Raw genomic sequence first — 26,220 nt, 5'->3', positions numbered from 1 at the left:
TCCTCCATTGTTGTTCCGCTTTGAACAACAACAAAACAACCCTCTTACATAAACCCATTTGCATGCATCTGATGTTCGAGCGAACCACTTAGCGGCATGGTATTATCCATTAACACTCTCTCACCACCATAAAAAGAAGAAAAGCCGTAAAAATAAACGTTATCCAAAATCACCATGCTAACGGATGAAAGAAGGGTTCTTAGCACGGTGATTTTGGATAACGTCACAGGTGCTCTTCTGTTAAAGCAAAAGCAAAAAAAAGCAAGAGTCTCATCCGAGTTTTATCTTAATTCTTTCCCCCCTCCCTTTTTTTTTTTTTGCTTTGGATAAAATTTTGCAAATTTTTTGCAAGGAAACTATTCCTTGCAAAAAAGGGATGCGGTGGCTCAGTGGCTAAGACGCTGAGGTTGTCGATCGAAAGGTCTGCAGTTCGGCGGTTCGAATCCCTAATGCCGCATAACGGGGTGAGCTCCCATGACTTGTCCCACCTTCTGCCAGCCTAGCAGTTCGAAAGCCCGTAAAAAAGGAAAGTAGAAAAATAGGGACCACCTTTGGTGGGAAGGGAACAGCGTTCCATGCACCTTTGCCTTTTAGTTATGCCGGCCACATGACCACAGAGACGTCTGCGGACAGCGCTGGCTCTTCAGCTTTGAAATGGAGATGAACACTGCCCCCTAGAGTCAGGAACGACTAGCACATATGTGCAAGGGGAACCTTTATCTTTACTTTTAAGTAGAGAGTCGCTAAACAGCTGTCCTTAATCTGTTGCATTTTGGGTGTGATGCATTCTAACTCCTACAACTTGTAATCCGGAATGATCCACTCAGATTTATTTGAAATTCAACCAGAGACCATCCGTGTTTAGAAAGGGTTGGTCTGCTATACCAAACGGATCTATCAAATGTATTGATTTACATATTTATTACTTCATCTGCAAAGTCTCGACTTTAGGACAAATTCTCCGAATCCATCATATTAAAAAAGAGTAACTAGGTAACTTCAATTTACAACAGAGGTGGTATTCAGCTGGTTCAGACCGGTTTGCCCGAACCGGTAGTGGAAATCATGGGTGTGGGCCCACCCACCCGCCTCGGCTCTTTGCCATCCCATTTATGGATGTTTTTGAGGCCAGGCGCATGCGCGGAAGGCCGGATACATGTGCGGAAAGCCAGGCGCATGCACGGAAGGCCGGGCACATGCACGAAAGGCCGGGCGCATGCGTGGACTGACATTTGTGAACCGGGAGGGAAAATAAGTGACTTACAGCCACAATTGAGCCAAAAGTTTTGGTTGTTGAGTGAGGAACTTATTAAGTGAATTTCACCCCATTTTACAACTTTTCTTGCTACAGCGGTTAAGCGAATCACTTCAGTTGATAAGCGAACAGCACCGTTGTTAAGCGAGTCTGGCTTCCCCCTTGATTTTGCAGGTCAGAAGGATGCAAAAGGGAATCGTGTGACTCTTGTGACACAGCAACGGTCATAAATAGGAACCAGTTGCCAAGCATCTGAAATTTTATCGTATGATCGTGGGGGTGCCACAAAAGTTGTAAGTGTGGCCATAAGTCACTTTTTTCAGGGCCGTGGTAACTTTGAACGGTCACTAAATGAAGCGTCATAAGTGGAGGATTACCTGTTTAAGGTTTGTTGAATTGGGCACAATGTCATAATAATAAAAAAAAATCAAATGCATTATAATAACTGCTACTGCTGGAGACAGGAAAGGGAAGAAAAATTCCTTCTTTACAAGCTTTCAGAGGGCGTTGTCCCATTTTGAAAATGAGAAACAAGATGCACGTGAGGTGATTTATTTCGGATGTCTGGATTCATTTATCTCTTACATTATATATCATGATTCCTCGGGGACTTCCTACTGTTTTCCTTTCCTTGTTGTTTCTTGTTCACTTTTCTTTCCTCCTTTAGGCTTTTCATTTACTAGGGCTAAATTAACTGTGATCTAACATAAATAACTATGATTTAATGGAACAAACAGAAAAAGTTACTATATTTATGGAAGTTACTTACCAAGCACATCTAAATTATATTAAAGTAACTAAAATGCTTTACAGTTCCCCGAGGCAGGTCACAATGTTTCAGCACCCCTAATGTTTGGGAATTGAAAGCTGGAAATTTTGACAAGTTTATGAACGATGACTTATCACTTTGTTGTTGTATGTCTGGACACTGAGAGCTTATGCAGCAGAGACAAATTTCTTGTGTGTCCAATCGCATTTGGTCAATAAAGAATTCTCTATTCATCCCATGTTCTGTTCTGTTCTGCTCTGCTCTGCTCTGCTCTTATTCTATTCTATTCTATTCTATTCTATTCTATTCTATCTACTCTACTCTACTCTACTCTACTCTACTCTACTCTACTCTACTCTATTCTCCATTCCATTCCACTCCATTCCATTCCATTCCATTCCATTCCCTGTTCTGTTCTGTTCTGTTCTGTTCTGTTCTGTTCCGTTCCGTTCCGTTCCGTTCCATTCCATTCCATTCCGTTCCATTCCCTATTCTACTCTACTCTACTCTACTCTTACTCTTACTCTTACTCTTACTCTTACTCTCACTCTCACTCTCACTCTTATTCTATTCTATATTCTTCATTCCATTCCATTCCCTGTTCTGTTCTGTTCTGTTCCAGTCCAGTCCAGTCCAATCCATTCCTTATTTTTTTCTATTTTCATTCCATTCCCTGTTCTGTTCTGTTCTGTTCTGTTCTGTTCTGCTCTGCTCTGCTCTGCTCTATTCTATTCTATTCTATTCTATTCTATTCTATTCTATTCTATTCTATTCTATTCTCAATTTGGAAGCTGAAAGAAACTCAGATTCTCGGTGTCGTTTATTGCTTGAAGCTTTATCTATTCCCTAAGAGCATAAAGTTTGTTCCAAAACTAAAGGTTGCCCTATCTCTGAACCTGTGAGAATCTGCTATGTCCATTTTTCCGTTCCTCCGTCTATTTTGGGGTCTTCTTTTGGACCTCCATTCTGCTGCCTCGTGAAAATCTTCGGAGCGTAAGGCACACAGTCTTTGCCAAACCGTTCGGCCGCCCCATGCTATGTGATTCACAGTTGAAAAAGGGGTTACTTTTATTGTGGCGTTTTGGAAACGGTCTGCTTTGTAGTTCCTGGGAAGCTTAACGGGGATCCTTCAAGTAGAAGATCAATAATGCAGACAAGCTCATCTGGAAAAAGGAAGTAGGCCTCCCTTTATCGATCTTCGTTTGCAAGAAACAGGCGCAGGAGGGTGTTAAACTCTTAGTTCAGCCAAGACGTCGTGAAGCTTGGCGACTTTAAATGGAAACACTTTAGGGTATTCACCTCACTCCTCAGTTCTTTCTTTCCTATTTATGATAGCTCCATGACAAATTGGCCTAGGTCTGAAGAGGAGCTTCAGGCAGACACTTGGGGAAAAAAAATTTTCTGAGGTAATCTCTAAATTAGCTTCTGTTTATAGGGCCACGCTTTAGCCGAAGAAATCCTTGTCGAAAGTCAAATTATATCGAGGGAAAGAATGCCCCTTTATGTTGATGGAGGGGTTTCGATTTTATAGATCGTTTTTAGTGGATGTCATTGAATTCTGTACAACATTTGACACAGGGGTGGGGCTGCTGGGGGTTCACAGGGGTTCGGGAGAACCTCTAGCTAAGATTCCGTGCAGTTTGGAAAACCCCCAAATCCCACTCCTGGCTGGTCCCGCCCACCCCGCCACTCCCAGGAGTCCCCACGTGGCCCGTTTTGGATACAGGCAAGTGCAGGGTGTGTGCTGAGGCTTGGGAAGGCCGGAAACAGGCCCATTTCTGGCCTCTAGAGTGACACCACAGGGGAGGGACATTGTGGTGCTTCCGACTCAACCCCAATTTGCAAACCGTTCTTGAATCGTTGCCCATAGGAACCCAATGAGTCACTTTTCAAACGAAGACCAGATGCATCTTTTGCTGCGAAGGCTTCCTTTCAATGGTGGGTTGCTCCTGGTTCAGCCTGGTTCGGGTGAGCCAGTAGTGGTGATGATGTGATGTCAACGAACCGGTTCTCTATGACTGTGAGCTGGGCCCTCCTACACACCCCCGCGTTATACCTACCTTTATTTGTCGTTTTTTAGCCCAGCTGATAGGCTGGGTGGCAGAGTGGATTGAGCGCCTCAGCTGGGCAGAAATCTAATGCATGGGCCCGGGATACTTGCAGGACCACCTCCTACCAGCCTCCCACCGCCCAGTGCGTTCACATAGAGCTGCCCTCCTCCAGGTGCCGTCGGCCAGACAATGTCGGCTGGTGACCCCCAGGATGAGGGCATTCTCTGTGGCCGCACCGACCCTCTGGAATGGGTTACCCACTGAGCTCCGGACGACTCCCGATCTCCGCACTTTCCACACTGGCCTGAAAACATGGCTGTTCCAGCAAACTCCCTGATCAACTACGAGGTTTTAATTTTGGGGATTTTAATTTTTATATTGGTTTTAGGTGTTATTGTTGTTGTTTTATTTGTGTGAGCCGCCCCGAGTCCTTCGGGAGAAGGGCGGCATATAAATTTTAATAATAAATAAATAAAGTGCTTGCATGGAGCACAAGTTCACGCAATCGCGCGCAAAGCACGTGCGCAAAGAGAAATGGTGGTAACACCAGTTGGAACCCACCACTGCTTCCTTTCCTGATGACACTGTGGAAAAGAAAAGCCATCAAGAGGGAGTTGAGTTTGGCAGAGGATGGGATTAACCATTCCAATCAGAGGAACGAAATCTACCCAACGGAGGGCCTGCTTCTTTGTCGTACGAATGCCGGGAAGTCATCGAACCGAAGTTCTGAACTTCAAATGACTCAGGAAAGTGTCTTCATAAAGGCAGCCGCAGGAGGCCGAAGCTAAGAAAGGAACGGTTGTCGTAAGTCGGCAACCATTTGCATAATGTGCAGCTGAAACAAAGCCCTGGAGAAGTCCGATTTCACGGCAATCACAAAAGGAAAGAAATCTGTAGAGGGAAAAAGGTTTCCATGGGCAAGCGGTTCATGAATGAAAGTTGGCTTTATTAAAAGGGAAGAAACGTTTATGGAGACCTAAAAGCCATTGGGAATCAAACACAGGGCAGGCTTAATTCTTCTTGTTGTTGTTGTGCCATATCCGTAATCGGATATATTGGCAATCCTATTTTTGTCAACAGCCGTATGAAAAAGTGCTGCTGAGTTTTGTCCAAACCAGTCCCTTAGGTTAGAGTAGAAGAATAGAATAGAGCTGGAAGGGACCTTGGAGGTCTTCTAGTCCAGCCCCCAAGCAGGAAACCTATACCATTTCAGACAAATAGTTGTTCAGTCTCTTCTTAAAAGCCTCCAGTGATGGAGCATCCACAACTTCTGGAGGCAAGTCATTCCACTGATTAATTGTTCTGTCAGAAAATTTCTCCTTATTTTTAGGTTGATTTTCTCCTTGGTTAGTTTCCATCTGTTGCTTCTTGTCCTGTCTTCAGGTGCTTTGGAGAATAGATTGACCCCCTCTTTTTCGTAGCAGCCGCTCAAATATTGGAACACTGCTATAGTGTCACCCCCTAGAGGGACGTGGTGGCTCAGTGGCTCAGAAGCTGAGCTTGTCGATCAAAAGGTCAGCAGTTCAGCGGTTCGAATCCCTAGTGCCGCGTAACGGGGTGAGCTCCCGTGACTTGTCCCAGATTCTGCCAACCTAGCAGTTCGAAAGCACATAAAAAATGCAAGTAGAGAAATAGGGACCACCTTTGGTGGGAAGGGAACAGCGTTCCATGCGCCTTTGGCATTGAGTCATGCCGGCCACATGACCACGGAGAAGTCTTCGGACAGCGCTGGCTCTTCGGCTTTGAAACGGAGATGAGCACTGCCCCCTAGAGTCGGGAACGACTAGCACATATGTGCGAGGGGAACCTTTGCCTTTATCTTTTGTATTGTCCCTCCTAGACCTGAAGACTTGGCTGTTCAAACAAATAGGCTGACTCTGATTCCAGGTTTTATTATTTACTATTAATTAGTTATTTGGTTTAAAATGGGATTTTATTGTACTTGTTTCTTAACTTGTGTTCACCGCCCTGAGTCCTTCGGGAGAATGGCTGCATATAAATACATGTAATAAATAAATAAATAAATAGTTACCCCTTGCAGTTTTTGCTCTCTGCCCCTGCCTACTGTAATCTGTAAATTCATTTGGCAGGGATGCCAGTGAAGGGAGAAGACCTGTTGTGTAAAATGGATTTCTATTTAATTAACTCTTTATCCAGACCAACATTCTGGTAATTTTCAGTTTCGGCAGGAAACTGTAAGGTCTTATTTTGAATCGTGCAAGATGCAAATACTCGATTCAATATTTTATGAAGGAGCTGCAGCAAAGAATTTAAGAAAACATTTCCAGCTGGGTAAATGCTTTTGGATTTTATTTAACCAAGGTTGGAATACAGTTTGGGGGGAAAAAATAATGTGAAACCAGTGGTAATATTCCTTTAATCAAATCTAATTGGAATGCAATGTTTAGATGTGGAGCCCAGTAAAACTCAGGTACAACTATTGCATGAAAGCTGAAATAATAAATCGGTATTTTGATATATCCCTGATGCCTGAGCTGTATTTGCCTTGCAGTGGGAAAGTAAACATAATACTGTGAAATAAAGCAGTCTCTGTTGAAGATGCTCCACTTGGAGTCACTAAAGAGAGGGGAGAAGAGGGAAGGGGAGGGGAGGAGAGGAGAGGAGAGGAGAGGAAAGGAAAGGAAAGGAAAGGAAAGGAAAGGAAAGGAAAATGTGGGAAGGGAAGGGAAGGAAAGAAAAATAAAATGTGGGAAGGGGAGGGGAGGGAAGGAAAGGAAAGGAAAGGAAAGGAGGGGCGAGGAGAAAGGGAGGGAGAAGGAGGGAGAAGGAGGGAGGAGGAAGAGGAGAAAGGGTTGGAGAGAGAGAGAGAGAGGAAAGAGAAAGAAAGAAAGAAAGAAAGAAAAAGAAAGAAAGGAAGGAAGGAAGGAAGGAAGGAAGGAAGGAAGGAAGGAAGGAAGGAAAGGAAGGAAGGGAAGGAAGGAAGGAAGGAAGGAAGGAAGGAAGGAAGGAAGGAAGGAAGAAAGAAAGAAAAAGAAAGAAAGAAAGAAAGAAAGAAAGAAAGAAAGAAAGAAAGAAAGAAAGAGTAACCCCCTGATGAGATAGGAGGCAAATAAATTGAACAAAATAGATAAATAAATCTTCTGGTTGATTTCAGAATTGTTGTGAATAAGACACCCAGTGAAGAAGCGGTGAATTACTCATGTAGAGGCATTCCTCCAAAGCCAACATGGCAACTGGGCAACATGTGTCCCCCTTTTTCATGTGCGTGCTGTGTTCAGTGGGGTAGGCCTCACTAGGAACTCCTAGCCATGACCCCCGACCCGTGAATGCTGGTGTACTCATCATATTAGCAAATATATGAAACCTGGACTTAACTCTAGTTGAATCAGAGTGAGCTCTGAGCAGTCATCGGTAACTTTGAAACTGAATTGTGAAGGGTGTAACCAGAACAATATTTTGCTTCCTCTCGTATCGTGTTTACAAAGCTAAGTCTAAGTCAAAACTTGTCTATTGCAAGTTTTGGCTATTCTGGGGTACCCAGGTGGTCCTCCACTTATGACCACAGTTGAGCCCAAAATTTCTGTGGCTAAACGAGACATTTGTGAAGTGAGCTTTGCCTCCATTTTGCAACTTTTCTTGACACCGTTGTTAAGCAAAATCACTGCGGTTGTTAAGTAAGTAACCTGGTTGTTAAGCGAATCTGGATTTCCCCTTTGACTTGGCTTTTCGGAAGGTCACAAAACAGGCTCACGTAATCCCGGGACACTGCAATCGTCATAAATGTGAGGCAGTTGAAAAGCGTCTAAATTTTGATCATGGGTCTGTGCAACGGTTGTAAGTGTGAGAAACGGTCATAAGTCGCTTTTTTTCAGTGCTCTTGCAATGGTCACTAAACCAACTGTTGTAAGTTGAGGCTACCTGTATGTCTAAGATCTATGAAACCTCATTTCTGAATAGACAGGGGTTGTACGAATGGGCTATTTTCCTTCTACAGTGACGAAGGCTTTCCTAATTTCCATGGGCAAAAGACTCACAAATGAACCACCTCTGTCTGGGGCAGAGACAACCAAAAATATTTACTTTTCTTTGGCAGTTTAGCAGTCAGTTTCTTGCACATTTCATGGCAAAGCCATTTTCAATGGGATGGGATGGGATGGGATGGGATGGGATGGGATGGGATGGGATGGGATGGGATGGGATGGGATAGAATAGAGTAGAGTAGAGTAGAGTAGAGTAGAGTAGAGTAGAGTAGAGTAGAGTAGAGTAGAGTAGAGTAGAAGAGTAGAGTAGAGTAGAGTAGAGTAGAATAGAAAAGTAGAGTAGAGTAGAGTAGAGTAGAATAGAATAGAATAGAATAGAATAGAATAGAATAGAATAGAATAGAATAGAATAGAATAGAATAGAATAGAATAGAATAGAATAGATGGCATAGGATGGGACGGAACAGAACGGAACAGAACAGAACAGAACAGAACAGCACAACTTTATTGTCACTTTGAATGTATACTAATCGGCATACATTAAAATAAATTTTCATTGCATACAGCTCCCAAAAGGTCACCAACTCCAATCTACACTACATCAATACGACAAAGTAAATAAGTAAATACAAAAGTATACATATGTCCACATGCACACATATATGTGACACAGAGAAACAGCACAGTCTAGTTCGGATGTTTACATACACATGGCGAGAAAAAAGAATCCTGAGAGTTTACAAGATGGATGGCCTAAGGAACAAAGCTGTTCCAGAATCTGGTAGCCCTGCTATAGCTACTTTGAAACCTCCTCCCCAGAGGGGAGCAACAGAAACAGGCCGTAAAGTGGGCGTGTGGGGTCTCTAACAATGCTTCGAGGTCTAAGCTCATAGCGTTTATAAGCAGTATGCTGAATGACGGGAAGCCAGCTTCCTATAATCTTCTCCACTGTCCTCACCACTCTCTGTAGGGATTTTCTATCTGAGGCATTGCAGCCTCAGGGACGCAGTTTGTTAAGACGCTTTCAATCGTGTCTCTTTAAAAAATGGCCAGGACAGAAAGAGAAAGATGTGTTCTCCTCATCCGACGCAGGCCATTATTGCAGGCACTGGTTGGCACACTTCACTGTGGTATATGTCTAAAATTTGGCATTGGTTCTGAGCTCTCCTGTTGACTTTTTTTAAAAAAAATTTTTAGAAATCATGACATCCCTTGCTCTATGTCTTAACAAGCCTTCCTCTTTCTTTGTTTCTTTTTCTTTTCAGAATTACCCTACGGCTGGGAGAAAATTGACGATCCCATCTATGGCACTTATTATGTGGAGTAAGTTTTTCAAACCATTATTAATTCCCTGTTAATCCTGTATCAACCGTGGTTCAGGTCCCATGTGGCACTTCAGGTCAAAAAGAAAGCAGTCCATGGTGGTTTTTCTTGTTCCTGGACACTTTAAGATGGGACAGAAAATAGAAGGCCTAACTGAAGAAAAAAAGTAATACAATATAATCCTTGAATTACGACCACAATGGCGCCTCAAATTTCCGTTGCTAAGCAAGACGGTTGTTCAGTGAGTTTTGACCCATTTTTCTTGCCACAGTTGTTATAAGTGAATCACTGAGTGGTGCGCTGGCCTAGAGGTGGAGCTCTCGCCTCACAATCAGGAGGCTGTGAGTTCGATCCTAGGTAGAGGCAGATACTTCTCTCTCTGGGCACACTGAGAATGTATCTGCTGGAAAAAAAAACAACTCCGCATTGGTGACAGGAAAGGCATCCGGCCATTAAGCACTCAGCTCCATTCAGTTGCCCAGACTCCACCCCGCAAGGGATTATGGGGTTGTTCAAAGAGGATGGTTGTTAAGTGAATCACTGCATTAAGTTAGTAACATGGTTGTTAAGTGAATCTGGCTTCCTCATTGACTTTGCTTGTCAGAAGGTCGCCAAAGGGGAATCACATGACCCTGGGGACACCGCAACCGTCATAAATGTGAGTCAGTTGCCCAGCATCTGAATTTTGATCACGTGACCATGGGGTGCTGCAATGGTCATAAGTGTTAAAAATACTTATAGATCACTTTTTTCATTGGTAACTTCAAATGATCGCTTAAACGAATGGTTGTATGTAGAACAGGGGTGTCAGGCGCAAGGTCCATGTGGTTAGATCGGCCCACGGGGCTGTCCTGGTCTACCCAATGCGAAGAGGAAAGATTGGGCCAGCGTGGCTTTGGCCCAGTCTACCCAATGTGAAAAGGAAACCCAAGCAGTTTGGGGAGTGGCGTCAAGCTGGCCACACCCACCCAGTTGGCCACACCCACCCAGTCAGCCATGCCTCCCTCCACGCCAGTGGTGGAATTCAAATTTTTTTTTACTACCAGTTCTGTGGGCAGGGCTTGGTGGGCGTGGTGTGGCTCGGTGGGCGTGGCTTGGTGGGCATGGCAGGGGAAGGATACTGCAAAATAGCCATTCCCTCCTCACTCCTTGGAGAAGGATGTTGCAAAATCTCCATTCCCACCCCACTCTGGAGCCAGCCAGACGTGGTATTTGCCGGTTCTCTGAACTACTCAAAATTTCCGCTACCGGTTCTCCAGAACCTGTTAGAACCTGCTAAATAGCACCCCTGCTCCATGTCCGCCGAGATCAACCATAGCCCTCATGCGGCCCTCAATGAAATTGAGTTTGACACCCCTGATGTAGAGGATGTTACTCGTAACGCTCTTTTCAAGAGTGTTTTCCGTTGAAAAAAGTTACCTATTTTTGTACTCTTGCCATCTCATATTATTTATCATTTATTTGATATGGTCACCCAACTCTTGTGCTGTGGCTCCAGGCAGATGTCTGTGAATGAAATTCCAGTCATGTGTCCGCAAAAATCTGAGGTAAAAAAAAAAATCTGCTTTTCTGAAGTAAGGCCAGACATATCTCAGGAAGAAGATCTCTCCAGAGAACAGGAGGTTCCACAGAAGAGGTCTTCTGGGCCACCTCACTAGTGTTCTTTAAGGAAGGTCCTCAAAGAATACTCCCCCTATTAGAGCATGAGGAATGGGAAGATATCACTGGAGGTCAAGTGGTCTTGCCTCTACCCCAATCCCATGCCATGTAGACCTTTCATGAAGGAATATCACCATCAGTTGCCTTCTAGTACAAGGATCTCCAACCATGACCACTCTAAAACTTGTGGACTTCAGTTCCCAGAATCGGAATTGAAGTCCTCAGGTTGCCAAGTCTCCAATCTTGGCAACATTAAGACTTGTGGACTTCAACTCCCAGAATTTGGGAGGTGCTTTGTCAAAAGGCGATTTTGTTTTTCCTTGAAGACGTTTTGCTTCTCATCCAAGAAGTGTCTTCAGTTCTGAACTGAAGGAGCTTCTTAGATGAGAAGCGAAGCGTCTTCAAGGGAAAACAAAGTCTAGTTGTTGTTTTGAAAAAAGCACCTTTGGGACAACCATGAGCTGGATGACTGAGAATCTCCATAGACAAATTCTGGGAGTTGAAGTCCAGAAGTCATAAATAGTAAAGTTGGGCAGGTTGGAGACCCTTGTTTTACTGCATGAGGACTAGAAGTGTTGCAGCATCAAATTGGAGCAATCCCTCTCAGGAGGCAAAATATCCATCCTAGAAAAGGCAATATTAGACCACTTGTGTATTTTTCCTAAGAAACCAGCATGGAGGACTTTTTGAGATCCTTAGGAGTTGAGTTTGGTTTAAGGGAAATTATTATCTCATTATATGTGTTATGCAAATGGGATATTTATCATTCTAACGTGAATTTAAAAGACTGTATTGTTTTACTAAGTGTTTGGTCTCATTTCACCTTGTTTATTTCTGCACACATTCTTGTGTTTCTTTGTAATTTTGTTAGTTTTTTTAAAAAATACTCTTGTAGCCCCATCTTATGGAAACTTGTTTACTGAAAAAGGAAGAGCACCTTTGAGGAGATTTTGCACCTGTTGTAAGAAGCTACTAGAAGTTGGATCTTCTAATAAATCTTTCCCCATGTTTTCCCCCCAAATCATAGGCAGGAAAGCATTCATATCCTAACACCAGCGATCTCCAAACTTGGCAACTTTAAGACTTGTGGACTTCAAGTCCCAGAATTCCTCAGCCAGCCATGTGGAATTCTGGGAGTTGAAGTCCAAACCTCTTAAAGTTACCAAATTTGGAGATCCCTGACCACGGGTGAAATGCTACCAGTTCGCTCCAGTTCAGGCGAACCAGTAGTGATAAAAACTACCGGTTCAGGCAAACCGGTAGTAAAAAAAAAAACCCTACCAGTTCATTCGAACTGGTAGTTAAAAATGCTACCAATTCAGGTGGACCAGTAGCTACCGGTTCAGTTGAACCGATAGCTTAAAAAAATACCAGTTTGGTCGAACCGGTAGTTAAAAATGCTATGATCCGACGATCAGCTGTGCCGGGTGGTTTAGTTTTGCTAGAAAGCAGGAAATCCTGCTTTCTAGCAAAGCTAAACCACGCAGCACAGCTGATCCCCCATCCCAATGTTCTACTTATCTTCCCAAGCCTCCTTTTGGCGCATACTGTGCATGTGTCTGCACAGCACACACCAAAAGGAGGCTTGGGAAGGTAAGTAGAACAGCGAAGGGGGGGATCAGCTGTGCCGCGTGGTTTAGCTTTGCTAGAAAACAAGAAATCCTGCTTTCTAGCAAAGCTAAACCGTGCAGCACAGCTGATTGTCAGATTGTAGCTTTTTTAAACTACCGGTTCGACCGAACTGGTAGCTTTGTAAATGTGCAGCGTGTGTTCGGTGTGCACTGCACATGCTCACACAGTGCATGTTTGGTGCACATGTGCACACGCAGCATAAACTTGGTGCACAGCGCACATCCGCGGCCAGCGAACTGGTAGCAAACCGGTTCAGATTTCACTATTGCCCCTGACTTACATGGCAATATAACAAAAGTGCCTTTAAGTTAGTCATAGGGATCTTTTAAACTAATCCTGCAATCTCTGAAGCTCCTTTGCAAAATAACACTTTTTTTCCCCCCGTCAATGTAAATCTTGAAAATGCTTGCCTTTTCTTCTCCGTCCAAAAATGTAACTTAAGTGTCATTGGCAGCACAATTTAGGCCATCAGAAAGCTTCTCCTGATAAGTGGAGCAAAAGTAAAATTTGCGAAAAGGAAACAAGTGAAAAGGAGCAAGGGGTGAGAGTTGCTAATGCAACTCTGGGTTAAGATAACCTCTTTCATGGCATTAAACCTATTTTACAAATTCCCACTATATACATTTAGCAAGTAATTGTTAGTTCCAAGAGAAGCATGGCATGGTCGCTTTTATCATGCAGTGTTAGACTCGAAATAGTTTGGGAAGGAAAATGGGCAGCTCATGTCATCCAAAGATTTTATGTTTTAAAAGGGACAATGAAATCAAATGATGAATCCCCTCTAGAATGCCAAATAGATTTATTTTTCTGCTGTTGACAATTTTCCTTGCAGACAATATGAAGTGGAATGGAATGGAATGGAATGGGAAGGGAAGGGAAGGGAAGGGAAGGAGGAAAGGAAAAGAAAGGAAAGGAAAGGAAAGGAAAGGAAAGGAAAGGAAAGGAAAGGAAAGGAAAGGAAAGGAAAGGAATAGATGGGGAAGGGAAGGGAAGGGAAGGGAAGGGAAGGGAAGGGAAGGAAAGGAAAGGAAAGGAAAGGAAAGGAAAGGAAAGGAAAGGAAAGAAGGAAAGGAAAGGAAAGGAAAGGAAAGGAAAGGAAAGGAAAGGAAAGGAAAGGAATAGATGGGGAAGGGAAGGGAAGGGAAGGAAAGGAAAGGAAAGGAAAGGAAAGGAAAGGAAAGGAAAGGAAAGGAAAGGAAGGAGGAAAGGAAAAGAAAAGAAAGAAAAGGAAAGGAAAGGAAAGGAATGGAAAGGAAAGGAAAGGAAAGGAAAGGAAAGGAAAGGAAAGGAAAGGGGAATTTGAAGGGAAAGGGAAGGGAAGGGAACAGTGGTGGGTTGCCCCCAGTTCGCATTGGTTCTATAGAACTGGTAGTAAAGCCGACGGGAGGCTCCGCCCACTGACCATGACATCATCAAAACATCATCTGTGCTTGCGCGCGGCCCCATTGCAAACCAGTAGTAAAGGTAAGTAGAACCCACCCCTGGAAGGGAAGGAAGTAAATAGATGGGAAAGGGAAGGAAGGAGGAAAGGAAAGGAAAGGGGGAGAGAAATGGAAGGAATGGAGTGGAGTGGAGTAGAACAGAACAGAACAGAAAATATGGAATGGAATGGAATGGAATGGAATGGAATGGAATGGAATAGAATAGAATAGAATAGAATAGAATAGAATAGAATAGAATAGAATATAGATGCAGCTACCATTCATCAATGAAAGAATCAATCATTGAATCAATCAAAGCTAGTTTTCTATAGGATCGGGATGGGTTTCAAAAAACCCATCGCTATCGGTTCGCTCGTGGGCATGCACCCACTTGCACGCATGTACAGAAGTGTCCGAGCAGGTGGGCGGAACCTCCTGCCACCGCCACTACTGGTTCGCCCGATCTGGTGCGAACCAGTAGCAACCCACCACTGTGTAGGATAACATTCCCAACTTTTAATCAATCAGTGCTTCTTGGTTTCACAACCCGAGAAGACACCTCCTCTCTCACCAACTAATCCATCGCCACCGCCACACCCCAAATTCCAATATCACATGGACTATATGAATCCTGCAAGGCAAAACTCACTTTCAAACCATTGTACTGAGGAAGCCGTGCTCGAATCAGAGATGAAATGTCTCCAAAAAACACACCATGATCTCTACTTGTTTCACCCCGAGCCCAGATAACTCCAACCTGAAGTATGTATAACAAACCAGCCACTGTTCCAAAAAAAATTAGAATAACAGACTTGGAAAGGAACTTGGAGGTCTTCTAGTCCAACCCCCTGCTCAAGCAGGAGACCCTATGCCCGTGATGGTGAACCTATGGCATGTGTGCCACAGGTGGCATGCATAGCCATATCAGTGGGCACACCAGCTCAGCTCTGGCATGCATGCGCATGCCGACCAGCTGATTTTCGGGCCTTCTGGGCCCACCAGAAGTAGGGAAACAAGCTGTTTCCTGCCTCCAGAGGGCCTGAGGGGGTGGGGAAGGCCCGTTTTTCTTTCTCTCCTAGCTCCAGATCCTTTCTATGCATCTGGGGAGGGCAAAAACAGCCTTCCTCACCTCTTCGGAGGCCCTCCGGACTCCTGAAACGGCCCATTTCCCAACTCCCGGTTGGACGGGAAGTGACGTTTTTTGCTGTCCCCAGCCTCCAGAGACTCCTAGAGAGGCTGCTATCCTGTCAGAATTATGGAAAACAGTGGAAAGCCAGCATGAAACAGCAAGTGTCTTCTGACGAAACTATTGCTGGCACATTGGTGGGAGTGAAAGAGTGTGCATAGATTCACAGACATATTCGTGTTTCCACTAGAATATCCTCTGCTTCATTAACGACATTGCCGCCTGGAGAAAGTGTGGCACTTTATTGCTGTTGTGGCTGTGTGAGGGCGTGTGTAAAAACAGTTTTCCAGGCATTCTCTTGTTTTTTATTGTGTCCCGGGAATTTATGCACCATTGCATTCTTTCTCACAGTAGGGCTAACCGTGTGCAAAAAGTTCCTGAACTGATTTTAAAAACAAAAAGAAATGAGAGGGGAGAGGAGAGGAGAGGAGAGGAGAGGAGAGGAGAGGAGAGGAGAGGAGAGGAGAGGAGAGGAGAGGAGAGGAGAGGAGAACCTGGGGCTGAAATGTGGAAGGGGGGAAAAAGTAATGTTTAAACTTCCCACCAATTATTTCTTCTTTTCAAACTTCATAGCCTCAAAGGTTTAACTGTGGATCCTTCAGGATACCCTGATAGCTAGAAAAATTGCAACCATAGAAGAATGGAGGGAGATGACTGGTGACTACAATTTCTTCCTAACTATTTTTTCTTGGTTGTCTAAATTTAATTTGGAATTTGGTTCCTTCCTTCTTTCCTTCCTTCCTTCCTTCCCTCCTTCCTTCCTTCTTTTCTTCCTTCTTTGTCTTCTTCCTTCCTTCTTTGCCTCCTTCCTTCCTTCCATCCATCCATTCTTCCTTCCTTCTTTGCCTCCTTCCTTCCTTCTTCCTTCTTTCCTTCCATCTTTGTCTCCTTCCTTCCTTCTTCCTTCTTTTCTTAATTCTGTCTTCTTTCTTCCTTCTTTGCCTCCTTCCTTCCTTCTTCCTTCTTTCCTTCCATCTTTGTCTCCTTCCTTACTTCTTTGCCTCCTTCTTTCCTTCCTTCCATCCATTCTTCCTTCCTTCCCTCCTTCTTTCCTTCCTTCTTTGCCTCCTTCCTTCCTTCTTTCCTTCTATCTTTGCCTCCTTCCTTCCTTCTTCCTTCTTTCCTTCCATCTTTGCCTCCTTCCTTCTTCCTTCTTTTCTTCCTTCTTTGTCTTCTTCCTTCCTTCTTTGCCTCCTTCCTTCATACCCTCTTCCTTCTTTGTCTTCTTCCTTCCTTCTGTGCCTCCTTCCTTCCTTCCATCCATCCATTCTTCCTTCCTTCTTTGCCTCCTTCCTTCCTTCTTCCTTCTTTCCTTCCATCTTTGTCTCCTTCCTTCCTTCTTCCTTCTTTTCTTAATTCTGTCTTCTTTCTTCCTTCTTTGCCTCCTTCCTTCCTTCCTTCTTCCTTCTTTCCTTCCATCTTTGTCTCCTTCCTTACTTCTTTGCCTCCTTCTTTCCTTCCTTCCATCCATTCTTCCTTCCTTCCCTCCTTCTTTCCTTCCTTCTTTGCCTCCTTCCTTCTTTCTTTCCTTCCATCTTTGCCTCCTTCCTTCCTTCTTCCTTCTTTCCTTCCATCTTTGCCTCCTTCCTTCTTCCTTCTTTTCTTCCTTCTTTGTCTTCTTCCTTCCTTCTTTGCCTCCTTCCTTCATACCCTCTTCCTTCTTTCCTTCCATCTTTGCCTCCTTCCTTCCTTCTTCCTTCCCCTAAACCAATCCACCTTAGAGGTCATTGTCTCCACACTCCATGCCTCTCTTATTGACCATTGATCATCCGAGCAGAATATATCCAAGGCATGTAGCTCAACCCAATAAATCACCGGTCCAAATATTACTTTCAATAAGTATTAGCCCATATAATTCATGCGGTGCACCACGGAGAACAGATATGATATAGCAAAGGATTTTGTGAGCAGATAGTTGCAACTCACCGAAGCAAGGAAGACAGAGGGGAAGCAGTATGGGGCAAATCACAGAAAAATAATGTGTAGGAATGGAAAATGTTCAATTCATTGAGCCAGACCTTTTGTCTGTACAAAAGAGCGGAGGGAGGGGAAATGCTTCAGTGTAAGTCTGTAGAGGTTCTCAGTCATCCAGGTCATGGTTGCCCAAAGATGCTTTTTCAGGAGGCAACTAGACACTTTCTTTTGAAGACGTTTTGCTACTCATCCAAGAAGCTTCTTTAGCTCTGACAGGTTCTTCCATTCTCCACTATCCTGACAGAGCTGAAGAAGCTTCTTGGATGAGAAGAGAAACATCTTCAAAAGAAAAAAACAGGGAAGTCCAGTTGCCTCTTGAAAAAGCACCTTTGGGCTTCAATGTCAGCAACAGACTATTATTAGATTGTAATCCAAAGGATTAATCATAGAACATAGAATAATGGAGTTGGAAGGGACCTTGGAGGTCTTCTAATCCAACCTTCTGCTACTCTGATTCTATATCATTCTGAACAAATGTCTCTCCAATCTCTTCTTAAAAAGTGTTGGAGCACCGACAACTTCTGGAGACGATCTATTCCATGGGTTGAATGGTCTCACCAAGTTTCTCCTTAGTTCTAAATTGCTTCTCTCCTTGGTTAGTGTCCATCCGTTGTTTTGTGTTCTGTCTTCAGGTGCTTTGGAAAATAACTTGAACCCCACGTCTTTGTCGGAGCCCCTCAAGTATTGGAAGACTGCTATCATGTCTCCCCTAGTCCTTCTTTTCATTAGACTAGACCAGTATTGGCGAACCTTTTCGAGACTGAGTGCCGAAATGGGGGCGCGCGGGAGCACTGGAAACCAGAAGAGCAGCTCCCTGGCGTGCATACGCGGGAGCACCGAAAACCGGAAGAGCAGTTCCCCGGCACACATGCGCACACCAGGAAGCTGATCTTCCAGTTTCTGGTGTGCGCATGCGTGCTGGTCACCTGGTCTTCCGGTTTCTGGCACACATGCATGGGCAAAGACCAGCTGGCCAAAGCGCATACACATGCTGGAAACTGGAAGCTCAGCTTCCCGGCACTCCCGCACGCGTGAAGACCATGCGTGCCAGAACCCGGAAGAGAAACGGGCGACGGCTGGTGTGCCTGGAGAGGTGGCTCTGTATGCCACTTCCGGCACGCATGACATAGGTTCACCATCACGGGACTAGACATACCCAATTCCTGTAGCCATTCTTCGTATGTTTTAGCCTCCAGCCCCCCTAATCATACTTGTGGTTCTTCTCTGGACTCATTCCAGAATCTCAACATCTTTTTTAAATTGTGCTGAACAGAACTGGATGAAGTATTCCGGGTGTGGTCTTATTAAGGCTTTGTAAAGCAACGTTAAAACTTCATGTGATCTTGATTTTATCCATCTGTTAACGTAGTCTAGGATTGCATTGGCTTTTTTTGGCTGTTGCTGCACACTGCTGGCTCATATTTAAAGGATTGTCCACTAGGACTAAGGGATGTGGTGGCTCAGTGGCTAAGACGTTGAGCTTGTCAATCGAAAGGTCGGCAGTTCAGCGGTTCGAATCCCGAGTGCCGCGTAACGGGGTGAGCTCCCGTGACTTGTCCCAGCTTCTGCCAACCTAGCAGTTCGAAAGCAGATAAAAAATACAAGTAGAAAAATAGAGACCGCCTTTGGTGGGAAGGTAACAGCATTCCGTGTGCCTTCAGCATTGAGTCATGCCAGCCACATGACCACGGAGAAGTCTTCGGACAGCGCTGGCTCTTCGGCTTTGAAACAGAGATGAGCACCGCCCCCTAGAGTCGGGAACGACTAGCACATATGTGCGAGGGGAACTTTTACCTTTACCACTAGGACTCTAAGATCCCACTTGGAGTCCTATTTTATTTCTATGCAAGGAGTGAAAAACAGAAAGTAAAAAAAAAATCTTTTCAAGGTTTAGAATAAACAAAGCATAAAATCTTCAGAAATATCAGACAGATGTCAGGCAAGGGAGCAATGACAATGACAATGGATAGAGACATCTGGTAAATACATATTTTGGATTTGGTTACGGTTTGCTATTAATCCGTCTTTGTCTGCTGTTTATGAATATTACCTGGATTTTTCCAAAGCCACAATCTATGTGTTGTCCAAAATTCTGTACTGAGCACAAACACCTAAGCATTAAATTTATTTATTTTTTTCTCTTTGAAATTTAGTAATAAATATTTTCAAGGGAAAGGGCCATTACTCCTGATGGCAGACAAAATATAATGGTAACAATCAACATACAATTACATCTGCAGCTTGTCCTCAACCTACGGCCACAATTGAGCCCAAAATTTATGTTGTTAAGTGAGACATAGGTTAAGTGAGCTTTGCCCCCATTTTACAACCTTTGTTTCCACAATTGCTAAGGCAGGGGTCTGCAACCTTAAACACTCAAAGAGCCATTTGGACCCGTTTCCCACAGAAAAGAAAACACCGGGAGCCACAAAATCCTACCGGTGTCTGACTATTTCTTGAGCGGCCACAAAACTAGCATATGTAGTTGAATTAAACATTCTGTTTTTCTTCTGAAACTTTTATTTTCTTGGATTTATCCATGGTTGGCCTACCAAGGGTTGAAAAGCTCAATAAATCATGTGCCGGCAGGTGTCACACATTGCCGGCTGTGACGCATATTTTTTTTTTTAATTTGATTTATATGCCGCCCTTCTCCGGAGACTCAGGGCGGCTTACAATGTGCTCAGCAATAGCCTTCATCCTTTTGTATATTTATACAGCTTATTGCCCCCACAACTGGGTCCTCAATTTACCTACCTTAGAAAGGATAGAAGGCTGAGTCAACCTTGAGCCTTGGCGAGATTCGAACCTGCAGTAATTGCAGGCAGCTGGTCTTAATAACCAGCTTAATAACAGGGTGTCTTAGACCACTGTACTACCAAGGCTCTTTTTGTCATTTTGAATGGCAAGGAGCCACAGCAGAGGGGTGAAAGAGCCACATGCAGCTCCAGAGCCGCAGATTGCTGACCCCTGTCCTAAGGGAATCACCACAGTTGATAAGTTAGTAACCCGGTTGTTAAATGAATCTGGCTTTCCCCCATGGAAAGAAGGTCGCAAAAGGGGAAATCACATGACCGTGGGGACACAGCAACGGTCATAAGTATGAGTCAGTTGCCAAGCCTCTGAATTTTGATTACGTGATCGTGGGGATGCTATACAAAGGTCTTAAGTGTGAAAAACGGTCATAAGCCACTTTTATCAGTGCCATTTGAGCGGTCACTAAACGAACTGTTGTAAATCGAGGACTACGGGTACGCCCTGGGATTGCAGCCGGGTTATTATTTCCAGCATTTCACAATTCGCTTTTTTTTAAAAAGAGAACTGGCTTGTTATTTGTATCAACTCTTTCCCTCACTGAAAGGCAACTAAGTTAGTCTCGAGAACTTTGGAAAGCAACCAGGCATATCCGGTGTAATATGTCTATTTGTTGTTGGCATATTTCTAAACAACCCAAGTACACAACAGCTTCTTTGAAAGCTGCCTGAGGCCAGAGGTAGGATTCACTTACCTTCCCTACCGGTTCACAAATGTGAGCGCATGCACAGACATGAGCACGTGCTCACATTTGCCTTCCGTGCATGCACAGTACTCGCGCATTACATCCGGGTGGGTGGGCGGAGCCTCCCAACAGTCGCCGTTACCGGTTCGCCCGATCCGGAGACAACCGGCTGAATCCCACCACTGCCTGATGCCTATTGGATAGTAAGAACAATTCTCTCTAATGTGGTATTTTTGCCAATCAACTCTATGTCAGCGTCTCACCGCTGGCATAGAGAGGAGAGAGATAAGCCCTGAACTTTTGCCTGCTAAATCCCTTTGAAGCCCGGTCGTCGTGGAAATGAGGAGGGGGGAGACATTCCTGTGAAATGACGAGACAAGAAGTCAGTGGAGTGACCTGGAAGATAGCCAATGAGAAGCAGATAGTTGGGGATGGGAAAGGGAGGGATTGGGGGGCAAAAGGTCAGTCTTGTCCGCATCGAGTCATGATCCGGTTGCTGTGCTCAATTAAAGAGAAGATTTCCTTAAAGATGGGCAGTTTGGAAATTCATTTATTATGAGATAGCATCGAAGTCTGACACTCTAGTCTTCCTAGACTCTAAGATTTATTCAAGTTCTCCATCAGATAAATCCATCCTGTGATTTACATTGATACTCTTGACCAGGGGTCTGCAACCTTAAATACTCAAAGAGCCATTTGGACCTGTTTCCCACAGAAAAGAAAACACCGGGAGCCACAAAACCTGGGTGGGCGTGGCCAACTCGATGTCACTCACTTCCACCAGTCACATGACCACCCCTAGCCATGCCTACCCAGCTGGTCATTAGGGCAGAGAACTAGTTAAAAAACACCAGGAACCACAAAATCCTTTTGACATCTCTCTCTCCCCCCACCACACACTCTCCCCCTCTCTCTGTATCTCTCTGTCTCTGCCCTGGCTGCTTCTCCCACCCCTCGCCGTCGCCCTTACCTTCTCAGGCCAGGCGAGGAGTGACTGGGAGGGGAGGATGAGGGGCGGGGCCAGCCAGTGGTGGGATCACCTGACAGGGAGCCACAGCAGAGGGCCCAAAGAGCCTCATGCGGCTCCGGAGCCACAGGTTGCTGATCCCTACTCTTGACTATTAATGCGCCATATGTAGGAGAAGGAGTGGCAGAACCTGGAGACGGAGTGAAAAGAGGAATCGGCCTAGAATCCCTACGTAGTCACAAGTCCAACCTCCCCACCCTTGAATTCTGTAGATCCTTATCTAACTCCCTATCAGTTGAGCAGATTCCTGTTCATAGGCTTTTAGCAATGAAGTACCTTAATTGAACCTTCACATGTGAACCTGATCTTTCATGCCTGATACTTTAGCTCTTTCTATTTGTCAGGGTATAACGAGTTAACAGATGTAAGCTGATGGGAAGCTGGAAGTGGGCGCAGCTGGAAGCTGATGCAATAGAATGAGGCAGCAGAGTTACTGCCACTTTAAGAAGCTGGGTCTGAAGTTGCCTATATAAAGGAAGCTATTAGAGGGCGTTCCTTCTCCTCGAGCCTTCTCCTCGTGCATTGTACTTCTTGTTCTCTCGTCATGTGTATCATTGCTCTTTGTTGTATCTGTAGCTGTAAAGGTATTTAACCACGCATAAGTTTGTAAATATTTCACTGTAGATAAAACCACTGTTAGTTATACTAAAAGGCTCTGTGTGCTGTGTTTTGCTCCTGGGTTTATCTCAGAATACTGGTTACGCTGCCTAAACTCTGACACTATTGCCTTTGGAGGCAAAGCTACTTACACGTCATTGACATGTAATTCTTTTTCACACATAATTAAGCCTTGAAGGTGCAACCCTGCGACGTAATTTCATACCTGTCGTTTGGGTCAGGATGTCATGACATGACGGCGTGGCATGACGGACACCAGCAGATGGTTTTCATCCGTCGTGTCATGACATCACTACTCCTTTAAGTGGCACAGAAAGTAGGTCTCCTTCTTGAAGTCCGGTCAATTCAGGTTTTCACGAGGCCGTTTTTTTCTTTTTTGTTTTTTTTTAAGGGATCGCTTCAGTTGACAATGGGTTTCTTTATATTTTCAGCCACATAAATAGGAGGACCCAATTTGAAAATCCTGTTTTGGAAGCCAAAAGGAAGTTACAACACCGTACCATGCCCAACGCCGAACTTGGAATCAAGCCTTTGCCAGTTCAAAGTTTCCGAGGTACACCATCCCCTCAGTGCACACAATTCAGAAGGGACCAATTCTATGAAGTTTGGTGTGATACCTGCGACACTGTTTTGAAGATGTGAATATATATAGGAAACCTCTAATTTTTTTTCCCTCCAAAATATATATATATATATATATTGAAAGATTGTGGCTAATTATCACAGTTCCTAAAATTCCAAAACTAGTAGGAAATAAGTATAAAGTACGGGTTTAAATAGCTTTCTTAAATGTTGCCATGGTAAGCTTTTCTAACTCAACGTGAGGGGAAAAAATTCTTTTCCAGTCTATTTACAACAAAGCTATATAACGGGTTATCTGGTAAGATTTGTTTTGCTAGACAGAATGAGAAAGAGCTAATTCAAAATAACAGTAAGAGGGTTATCCAGATGCAGCTAGAGACGGATTGTTGAGTCCCAGGGGAGCAGCACAAACCATTTTAGGAAGCAAAATCACAAAATCGTGGTTAACTAAAACTCCAGTCTTGTCTTTTTTAGCATACACGCCAGGAAAGAGTGACTTCCAATGGGTAGATAACAATAGTAGTAGCAGTGATTTTATAGCCCTCTCTACGTGGTTTACAGAGTCAGCATATTGCCCCCAACAATTTGGGTCCTTGTTTTATCCTTCTCAGAAGGACGGATGGCTGAGTCAACCTTGAGCCAGTCAGGACCGAACTGCTGACAGTGGGCAGAATTAGCCTGCAATACTGCATTCTAACCACTGTGCCACCATGGCGGAGAAAGCAATAGCACTTTTATACTGCTTCACAGTGTTTTAAAGCCATCTCTAAGCGGTTTACACATTGCCCCCAACAATCTGGGTCCTCATTTTATTGACCTTGGAAGGATGGAAGGCTGAGTCAACCTTGAGCCGGCGAGAATTGAACTGCTGGCAGTGGGCAGAATTAGCCAGCAATACTGCATTCTAATCACTGTGCCACCAGGGTTCTTGGATGACCTCAGTTGGTTCTTTGGGTCCCGTTGGCCTCCGTACACAACTGATACTAAATTTGTGTGTGTTCTCTTTTTCCTTTAGTTGCAAACATGGAGGGTGAGATAAAGAAGGGACCAAGATTGGCCCTGGGGAAGGGGGAGGTTAATTCATTCTTTCCAAACTCCAGTCGCCCACAGGAGAGACACTGATCTGGGGACCAAGAGCAGCTTTATTTATTTGTTTTAGATGACCTAAGAAAAAAATGATGTTTTTCTTTCTTCTTCTACCCCCTGTCCTAGTTCTGATCAAACATTTGATCTACACAGATCTTAGCAACCAAATGGCACTTGGGTAAAGGGCACAAGCCATTCACCTGGCCTTGGTTATCTGAGAAGATAATAGCAATAGCACTTGGATTTATATTCCGCTCTACAGTGCTTTATAGCCCTCCCTGAGCAGTTTACAACGTCAGCCTCTTGCCCCCAACAATCTGGGTACTCATTTTATCATCCTCGGAAGGATGGAAGGTTGAGTCAACCTTGAGCTGATCAGGATCGAACTCTTGGCAGTGGGCAGTGTCAGCCTGCAATATTCTAATCACTGCACCATCACGGCTCTAGAGATAAGTGTAGGAGTCTCGTGGAAGAATTTCTCCATGGGTTAATTCCACAGTAAATGGACCATCCTTGCAAAGGACGTGGTGGCTGAGTGGCTAAGACACTGAGCTTGTCGATCGAAAGGTTGGCAGTTCAGCGGTTTGAATCCCTAGTGCTGCGTAACGGGGTGAGCTCCCGTTACTTGTCCCAGCTTCTGCCAACCTAGAAGTTTGAAAGCACATTAAAAATGCAAGTAGAAAAATAGGGACCACCTTTGCTGGGAAGGTAACAGTGTTCCGTGAGCCTTTGGCGTTGAGTCATGCCGGCCACATGACCACGGAGACGTCTTCGGACAGCACTGGCTCTTCGGCTTTGAAACGGAGATGAGCACCGCCCCCTAGAGTCGGGAACGACCAGCACATATGTGCGAGGGAAACCTTTACCTTTAGCCAAAGATGGAAAAGGCTAAGCAGATACAGATCTGCTTGGCATTTAGGTGGGAAGCCATCCAGGTGCAGGCAACTATGAACCTACAACAAGAAGGCAGTGACTCATGGATGCGAACATTGGCACAAACGTGTATCGACCCAGACGTTGAGCTCCGTTCAAGGAACTCTTTCCTTTTCTTTCTTTCTTTTTTTTTAACCTCACCTCTTGAGCTAAAAGTCGAAAGAGATTTTATTACCTTGCCTTGCCAACCTGTGCGAGGTGACTCGATGCTCTGTTTGGTGGGAGAATGAACAATGCATATGTTAGCCGTGACTAAGTTAATGCACGCAAATGGAACGAAGGGTGATTAACAGTCTGTATTGGTGCAGAGATTTTTGACCTAAGAGTCTACGCAAAGAATGAGGCTTCTTCTTCTTTATATCAGTAGACAACGCCTCCTCAACCTTACCTAGGCCCAAACATGTTCACCCGCGCCTTGCTCCTCAGAGGTCTCGCAGTGTGAGCGACCTGTCTCAATATCGGCGGGACATTGCTGGAATGTACAGACTGTATGGTACGTCCAAGTGCTGCTGTTTACCTGGGCTGCACTTTTATCAAAAGTAGTGTGTTGAATTCTTGCCCCATCCCCGGAAAACAAAAAAAAAACACCCCCAAAAAACACCCCCGAACACCTAGCTTTTTTCCCCCACCACCACGTCCCGTGATCTGATCACTTCGTGAAGCACCGGTTGATCCGCTGAGGTTTATTCGTTTTGCGCCCTTTTCAAGGGATCCCTCTAAAGGTGGATTCCTGGATGGTTGAACCAGCCAGAGAACTAAAACTCACGCTTGTGGAGAAATGAAAACGTGCTGAGACAAACACGCACGTCCTAACGTATGCATGCGGCCCCCCTTTGTGTGATTGAGAAGTCCGTCTTCCAATTGTTTTTGCAAACAATTTTTTTTTTTGACGCAATAGTTTGATTAAATTGAGAAGTCACCGTCTGGCCAGTTTCTCACCTTTCCAAAAGTCCCAACTCTGAATGAACAGAGAATTCATTAAGAGTCCGAATGGGAGGCTACTTTAGATAAACGAATCCTACCCTTGCTGGTTAATTTAGCTTGACGTAGAAAAAAAATAATAATAACAACTCACTAATATTCTTGGTTCTCTCAAAACGCTTGCACTTTTACTTTGCTTCGACTCGTACAAACGCCACTTTGTCCCCGCTGCTGCTTTCGCTGCACTGTGTGAAGCCCAGCTCTTGCGTGTGTCTGTTTGCGCGCGTCCCCAACCGCGGGGGGCAACCCAAGCGTCTCATGTCTCCCATTTGTGTTGGCTCAT

At 44.5% G+C, this 26,220-nt stretch overlaps 1 protein-coding gene across 23 annotated transcripts in view; it reads left to right on the top strand.

The window, feature by feature from the left end:
• Positions 1–26,220, top strand: part of MAGI2 (membrane associated guanylate kinase, WW and PDZ domain containing 2) — a 630,648-nt gene that overhangs the window by 462,864 nt on the left and 141,564 nt on the right. For 10 of the 23 annotated variants that reach the window (XM_087873386.1, XM_087873389.1, XM_087873390.1 and 7 more), the window contains 2 exons: positions 9,282–9,339; positions 22,787–22,908. In XM_087873386.1, the coding sequence (XP_087729512.1) occupies positions 9,282–9,339; positions 22,787–22,908 (180 nt within the window). Of the gene's footprint in view, positions 1–9,281; positions 9,340–22,786; positions 22,909–25,320; positions 25,450–26,220 lie in introns of all 23 variants that reach the window. The other 13 variants (XM_087873383.1, XM_087873380.1, XM_087873382.1 and 10 more) reach the window with 2 other exon arrangements.

The sequence above is a fragment of the Pantherophis guttatus genome, chromosome 7, assembly GCF_059756535.1.
Source record: "Pantherophis guttatus breed Tessera chromosome 7, ASM5975653v1, whole genome shotgun sequence".
Classification (NCBI taxonomy): domain Eukaryota; kingdom Metazoa; phylum Chordata; class Lepidosauria; order Squamata; family Colubridae; genus Pantherophis; species Pantherophis guttatus.
Note: the sequence above shows the minus strand (reverse complement) of the source record. Positions and strands in the feature narration are given on the sequence as shown.